Raw genomic sequence first — 7892 nt, 5'->3', positions numbered from 1 at the left:
TGAGATTTGTAGAGGCGGCTCAATCACCAGCCGCCCCTACAAATGCCGCCGCCGCTCCAAACCTGGACTTGGGCCTCACTTTCCCGCAGGCATGTTAAGGCTGTCGATGATCTAAGCCCTTGATCTAAATCCAACGGACGAAGTTCGTCCCACCAGGAACAAAACCACCCGCCGGACTTCCCAAACCCTAAGGTTTCATTCTCGTTCTCTCTCTCTCACCCGACGGCGCTCTCTCTCTCTCCCTCTGATGCCTACCTCTCTCTCCCTCTCTCGGTGCCATGGTGGCGGCGCTCGGGGCGGTGGCGCTTGCCCACCTTCCCTCCGCGGCGACGGCGCATAGGACGGCCCCAACCGGTGGCGGCGGCGTGCGGGGCGGCCCACGGGCAGCCACCACCCCTGGCGACGGTGTTCGTGACGGCCCGTACCGGTGGCAGCGGCACGAGTGGCGTCCCCCGGCAGTGGATCCAGGGCGGCCGCGCCCCCCGGTGGTGGATCCAGGGCGTGGAGCCCCGCCGCTAGCCGCGGCGCGTGGCTGCCCCCCGGCGCAGCCTGCTCCCTGCGGTCCTCGCAGCGACTCAGATCTGGGGCGACGAGATAGGGTTTGTGTTTTCTTCTTCGATTCCTCCCTTTTCCTCCGTCGATCGGGTCAAGTTAGTTGTATGGTGATGTAATCTGACTGTGGTGCCGAAGAAGGTGCCGGTCTTCCACGCTCATCCAGCGGCACCACGGAGGGGCGCGGCGGCGGCGCGTCTCCGCCTCCCGCGCGTCGAAGACGGCGCCGGCGTGCGGCGTGGTATGCCTGTCTAAATCTGATGCCTGTTCATTTCATGCAATGCAGCTGATAGCAGTAGTAATGTTATGCTTACCTGCTCTGAAGGCCCAATTTTTTTTGCTTTTGTGACATTTGGTTGAATGTTCCTTTCAGTGTCACCATTGCCATTTAACAGCACCCTTGAGTGTTGCATTAGCTATCAATTAGGATGTAGTAAATGGGTACCCAATGGTGTTTTATCTGTTAGCTAACTAAGTTCATTTTTCTCCCTAAATTAATTACGTAGCATGCCATTCTAGTTCATTTTATCAAGTTTTGGGTCGATCCAATTGACTTAAAACATGGCAGACTTGCATCCATAGCTATCAATGGAAAATATCTGAGCAGGCCTTATTTGTTGATTTATTTATCATTGATAGTGCCTCTTTTGTCCTGCATATTTCTGTTTCATTTCTAGTTGGTTGGTAGTACTAGTTCAAGCTTCTCTAACTCCTTCAGAAAAGCATAGTAAATTAACAACTGAATTAAAATACTAGTTTTACCTACTCATGGTCCTTTAGGTATTCCTCCTGCAACATTGTCACATGCCTGCCAAAGAGATTGTTCATTATAGTGAACCCTTATGGCGGAAAAGGAAGCGGACAGAGTATTTTCCAGAATGAAGTCCTCCCTCTCACTGAAACTGCTGGTGTGCTTTATACGATGCAAGGTTTGGTGTGGTCTATGTTTATTCATCGTGTTTTTGGAATTATAGTTGTGATGCCTGTTGCTTTGTATCTAATTTGAAAATGTGAAACATGTTTAGAAACCAAGCATCGCCTTCATGCTTAGGCCTCGTTCGGTTAGGGCATTTTGATCTTAGGAAGGATGATGGCATCATTTGTGTCAGTGGAGATGGTGTGTTGGTAGAGGTTAGCAAAGAACAACGTTTTCCGTATGCGAATGCAATTCTATGCAAGTTGTTACACTCTGAAAATTCTCGTGTTTTCAGATATTTGAGCACTGTTGATTTTTATTTGCTTGCTTGCTATGTTTTGGTTCTTTCTCTTATTGTTATTTTGTTTTGTTTTTAGGTTGTCAATGGTCTCCTGCGAAGGGAGGACTGGGAAACAGCAATAAAAGTACCCCTTGGGATCATTCTGGCAGGTACACTATCATAGCAGCTCCTTTATCATATTTATGTAATGATGCACATTAGAGAGTAGTACTATGTCTTAGGTTCATTCCATATGCAATCATTACAAAAGCCGTTTAATCAAGGTTAGTTGTAGCTTTTTCAGTTTTTGTTCACATTCTAACATTTGTACACTTTGTTGTTGTTTGTGCTCTAGGCAGACACTTCACGCACTACAATGTGCAACGAGTACTGGAAATGGAATGGCACGATCTCTATTGCATGCTGCTGGTGAACCATTCTCTATATCTAATGCCGGGTTTGCAATCATCAGAAGTCAGTATTTTTTTCCTCGTTTTTTGTCACCTTTCACTAGCAGCCCCGTCATCTCTCTTCATTATCTCGCCCATTTATGTGTTTGAACAATTGCTGATGCAGCTTCTTTCTGTTACACAGGTCATAAACGTGCACTTGATGTTACTTCTGTTATGCAGGGAAACTGGGAAAGACAAGGTTCTTTAGTGTCCTGATGCTTACACGGGGTATGCAGCATATAATCTCTATGCTAACTCTTTGCAATATGCGAGTATGGGGACTTGGCATATGATTCTTTGCATTGTTGTTTAGCTGTTAACATCTTTAGCTATCTAGGTAGCATGATAGCATTTTATGGTCAGTCGGACCAATACTCATGTTGTAGAGTTCCTCATCTAACAAGTCAGCATTAAGTAATATGTTCATTGTAGTTGGACCAATACTCATGTTGTAGAGATTTGAGTTTCAGTACAATCGCAGAAGAAGATAAGTCATGATGGAGTTGTGCATGAAAAATATATGTTCTGGTTGAATTTGAATTGTAAATTTAAAATTTTTTTTGGTGGAAAAATGATTTGTAGGGGTGGTTGGTACTGTAGCCGCCCCTACAAATCGATTTGTAGGGGCGGCTGGTGTTCCCAGACCACCCCTATAAATCGATTTGTAGGGGCGGCTACAGTACCAACCGCCCCTACAAATCGATTTTGTAGAGGCGGCTGGTAACACCAGCCGCCTCTACAAAATGATTTGTAGGAGCAGTCTAGGAACCACCCCTATAAATGCATGATTTGTAGAGACGGTATGGTAAGGGCGGCTGGCCGAACCGCCCCTACAAATGTCTATTAGCTGCCCCTAAAAATCAAATCTGATGTAGTGCATGGCAGCATGGTTGAGGCGTGCATGGGTATTTTTTACGCTTTTCACCACTTTTTTGCAAGCTGCCAGCGATGAAGTCCATTTGAACATCCACTTTGACCACCGTCGAGCAAGAAAAACGGCGATAGGGGTTAAAGCCTGGTGGTGATGGAGTTATTGTTGTAGTGGCTGTCAGTACGGGTAGCAAAGCATTTATTTGGCATGCCTCTATTTATCAGGCTTACCTCTCTCGTTCAGAACAAACTACATATATGCATGCATATCCTTGTAGATGCATGCGACCGCCATCGATAGATGACAAAAAATGACCAGAGGACTTTGCAATAATGTTGGTGGCGACAAAGGGATCCTAAAATATGTTTTGGTTCATCACGTTGAGTCTCGGGGAGCAAACAGAGGAGAAGGCGGTGCCTTGCGTTGTCAAACCGGCCTGGCTGGTCTCCGTAACCGGCTTGGCCAGCTGCCTGCACCGACCGCATGGCCTGCTTGGCCTCCTGCGCCGGCCACCAAAGAAACCGGCCTTGCCGGTTTGGGGCCAGGCCACGCCTTCACCATTGCCTGCCTAATAGGCCTGGCCGTTTGAGGCCTGGCTGATTTGGGACCCAGCCAGGCTGGTCCCTCTGGTGCTCGTCGACGGTTCGGCCTCTCAGGGCCAACAAAAACAAAACAAAACAAAAACAGGCATACCCGGTTTGGGATCGACCCGGCTAGGCTGGTTCCCTGCTATAGTCTGAGCCGATCTCTTTCTAAATCATTTTTTGCATCTATTTTCTTGTAGGAAACGTGGAGAACACGTCTTGGACTTGTTTTTTATTGGGATAAGACCACCCCCATCGGACGGTTGAAGGATCAAACGCTCAATCGTCTTCTTAACATATATTATCCAAGTTTTGCCTTTTTTCAACCCTCCTGCTGTATGTTGCATCTCTCCATGAGATTCATCGGTGTTCTAGGTGACCTTGCCGACCCTAGAACAACCTTAGGCAAGCATCTGCCTAACGGGTCCTCCCGAGAGGTGTTCCTAGGTTTCTGCGGAGAAGGACGGGCTCTAGATCGACCTAATCGATCTCTAGGTCGGTTTCGTCGATCCTTGAGACGTGTGCTAGGTTGATTGCAACCTAGGGTGTGCTAGCCCTTGTTGGTGTGTGATCCGGATTTCAATTTGGCATCAACACGTACTCGAAAATTAATCTTAAAAAAAACCCACTTTACCAGGTTTGTTGCATCATCGCCTGTATGGTTCTTCCCATTTACTAAAAATCCCATTTAGCACATTGTATTTTCCCCCGCTAGTACAAAATAATTTTTACAGACAGCTCGCATTCCTAATAGAGTCGAACGATTTAGGAAACCGCCCATAATCTTGGCGGGGAGCACTGCAGCTAACGAACCGTTGCTAGAAATCAATTTTTAGAGGCGGTTCTATTAAGTAAACCGTCACTGAATATAGGACGGCCAGCTTAAAAGAACTGTCCCCGAAAATAAGATTTTCAAGGATGGTGGCTTATGTGAACCGTCTCTAAAAATTGGTGATTTCTAGAGGCGGTTTTGATAAGTCCACCGTCCCTAAAAATCAATTTTCAAGGGTGGTTGGCTAAGTCAACCATCCTTAAAAATAGCTACTGCACAAATAAACTCATATATTTTTCAAATGAAGTCGGATGAAGACAATATATCAAAATTGTAGAGCTCGACGACATCTAAAACTTTGTTGTTGATAATTTTTTTTGTTTGAGATCATTTAGGGTTCCAAATATATAAATTAAGTTCTCAGATTTTGAATTCAAATTTTTGAATTTTTCAAATGACCTTGGATAGAGACATGCTCTATACAAAGTTATAGTACTCGACCAGATCTAAAACTTTTTAGTTAAAATTTTTTTCTCTTAAAATCATTTACGAGTAAAAAATATTGATTATAACATTCGTATATATTAGTGCAAATAGATAGCATCATATGAGTAGATAGAAGTGATTGTGTGGTCGGTGGTAGAGGACAAAACAGCCGAGGCGAGAGGTTGTGGGTTCAAATCATGGTGGCTGCACTTGTTTGAAACTAGCGAAAATTAAATCCTGTGAGCTGTGATAGGTCCTATGGGCTTTTGGCCACATTAAAAATATTTTTTCCTATTTTTAGTAACCTCTAAATGATTTTTAAAAATTCCAGAAAATTATTTTTAGAGACGGTTGACTTAAATCAACTGACCCTAAAAATCGATTTTTAAGGGCAGTTGTCTTACGAGAACCGTCCTTGAATATCGAAGGAACGGTTTCAAAGCCGCCCCTGAAAATCACTTATTTTTACAATCGGTGGCATAGTAGCAGTTTTTTAAACCGACTCTAGATTGTTTTTAGCCATTAGCGAAAATGATTTTTGGTGCGAGTGCCCATCTATTATTATTATATTCTAATTTGTCACTGTCTTCCCTACTCCATGGTGACAACCCCAAATCCCCAATCCTCGTAATGCCAGCCACCAGCGTTCGTTCCACTCACCCACCACTACAGTTGCATTGCTTGCTCATCCCCACCACGACCTCCTCCACAGCGAACAGTTTATATATGGATGCTGTCCTCTTCCCAGGTCACGACTAGATGATCGGAGCGCGGGTGGGAGGCGATGGTGGAAGACACACTATGACGACGATGGTGGACGGCAATGGACGCTGTGCGTGCCTCGCTCCACCACTTTTGATGAAGAGGATGACGTACGGCGATGATGACTTCACCCCACTTCGTGGAAATGCCTCGGAACCGTAGCAACAGGAAGGATGAGAAGGACGTTGCCACCGCAATGCTTGTGCTATTGCGCAAACGACTATCCTGGTTCATCTCTTGTGACCAAGAATATGTGATAAATTATTACAATAAAATTAATTAGCAAAAGGTGTCCAGCTCATAACTCAAGCCTATTATTAGAGGCTCGGAAAACATGCAAAAAGTGTCCAGCAAAAATGTGTTCCTTGTTGTCTTCACGTCGTTCTAGCTGCGCCATAACCTTTGTGCCCACTTCATTTCTTGTGTGTTATATTGTCCAATAAATAGATGCCCCTTCCATCGGCTCCCCTTGTTTGTACAATCCATGGAAAATACTGTCAATACCAATTGGTGGTATCAATCCTAAGACACAGCCTACTTTGTGCCAAATAAATTTTGAATGCAATCAAAGAAGAGATGCCATATTCTTTGGTTGGTGCAGCAGAAATCACAGAACTTTGCGCCAAAGTAACTATTCCAGTTTCTTCTAGCTAACTTATCTTATGTTAGAGTAACCTCCTATTGAGATCATGAACCACAAAAAACTCTAAACTTTAACTGATACTTCTAGCCACCAAATTTTCATTGCCGAAGACACGTATACTCTCGTGTTGACAGGATATTGATAGATTACATTTATACTTTTTAAAGCTAAAAAAAAGTACCTCTAACTTCTTGTAGCTGAATATTCAAAATTTTAGCTACTAGGTTTTGTGACTAATAATTTGTTTCCTACTAATGCCCTTCTAAAAGCAACATTTAACAAAGCAGTGGCCAGTCGTTACCACAATAGTTTGTTTTCACCAAGCGAGTTCATTTTCTTTTAAAAACGATAGAAAATGATGTTCATATGTTGCCTTAAAGGTATCCTGCATAAAGGAGATATAATGTTACTTCTCAAAAACAAGATCATTATGGGTGCACCGAGTCGCCCATGTAAGAGCTGCAAACCTAAAAATAAATTTTCACTCATCTTTTCATATGCCCATTACCAACCTCCAATCATGTGAGTGACGGGTTGCGGTGATGTGAACCCAGTAGCTTATATGGACAATATTCCAAATAGTTGTTGCATGATGGCAGTTAAATAATATGTTTCAGTTATGTCGTTGCAATTTAAAAACAACACTTTTAATACCAGTCTAATTTATTTTTGCTAAGTTATCCTTTCTAAGAATTACACCTAGTTAGTGGTACCAAAAGAAGACCTTTCGAGCACCTTTACAATGGTCGAAAAGTACCATTGATACTTACAAATACTTTCTTTTTTATTTACTAACAATTTTATCAAGCTAGATTGTTTATAAAATTTAAATTATTTATAAAATTTAATTTTTTCTTAGGATTTATTTTTCCTCTACTAGGCACCACACCACATGATTCCTTTCCATGAACGTCTATTTTTTCTGATGTGAAGCCACCATTGTTGGCTTCCTTCGACTACCTCGCATGGGAACTAGCAGTCCATAAACGATTTTCCCTGACGTTTGCGAATTTTTCACTAGCGGTTCATAAAGAATAGACACTAGTAGAAATGAAACCGTGGGCACATGGCTATGAATAGCATGTATAAATACATCTTCAGTGGCATTTTAAGGCTACCGTCACTAGAAATCATGTATTTACACTGGCGATTCTCTTAACCTACTGTCAGTGTAAATCCAATTTGTATTCGGCGTCTCATGGATAAAGGTCCATGGTGGACAGTGGGCTCGGTGGTGGATGGAGGATGTGCGATCAACGGTGGGTCTATGGCGGTATGTGGGATCAATGGTGGGTGGAGGCGACACGGTGCACATGCTCACTGCCGGTCTTAGTAGTGGGCTAAGCGCAGGCTTAGCAGCCCTTTTTTTTGTTTTCTTCAATCGATTTTTATAGGCAAGCATGGGAATTGTCTACGATAACTATGATTAACACAGGGACCATGGTAGGAAGATGGGCACAATAAACGCGTCTGAAAAATTGTTTCTGATTGTTTTAGTATTTTTGGTAGCAGTTGAAGGATCTAGCAAGACGGGCTAGAGAGGAGGGGGCTGAATGGGAGCATAATCCAATTTT

At 43.5% G+C, this 7892-nt stretch overlaps 1 protein-coding gene across 1 annotated transcript; it reads left to right on the top strand.

The window, feature by feature from the left end:
• Positions 1-278: 278 nt before the first annotated feature.
• LOC136480831 (uncharacterized) lies at positions 279-2464 on the top strand. Its single transcript, XM_066478272.1, has 6 exons — positions 279-561; positions 694-793; positions 1333-1481; positions 1846-1918; positions 2104-2222; positions 2343-2464. The coding sequence occupies exons 1-6, from the start codon at positions 279-281 to the stop codon at positions 2414-2416; spliced, it is 798 nt and encodes a 265-aa protein (XP_066334369.1). The 3' UTR covers positions 2417-2464.
• The last annotated feature ends 5428 nt before the right edge of the window (positions 2465-7892 follow it).

The sequence above is a fragment of the Miscanthus floridulus genome, chromosome 9 (assembly GCF_019320115.1).
Source record: "Miscanthus floridulus cultivar M001 chromosome 9, ASM1932011v1, whole genome shotgun sequence".
Classification (NCBI taxonomy): domain Eukaryota; kingdom Viridiplantae; phylum Streptophyta; class Magnoliopsida; order Poales; family Poaceae; genus Miscanthus; species Miscanthus floridulus.
Note: the sequence above shows the minus strand (reverse complement) of the source record. Positions and strands in the feature narration are given on the sequence as shown.

What these genes read in the sequence shown, in the direction of transcription:
- LOC136480831 (XM_066478272.1), top strand. Translation starts at nt 279, where the DNA reads ATGGTGGCGGCGCTCGGGGCGGTGGCGCTTGCCCACCTTCCCTCCGCG. An exon ending in CGGCGCCGGCGTGCGGCGTG is followed by an intron (nt 794 to 1,332) that starts GTATGCCTGTCT and finishes ATGGTCCTTTAG; the next exon opens with GTATTCCTCCTGCAACATTG. An exon ending in CGGGTTTGCAATCATCAGAA is followed by an intron (nt 2,223 to 2,342) that starts GTCAGTATTTTT and finishes TCTGTTACACAG; the next exon opens with GTCATAAACGTGCACTTGAT.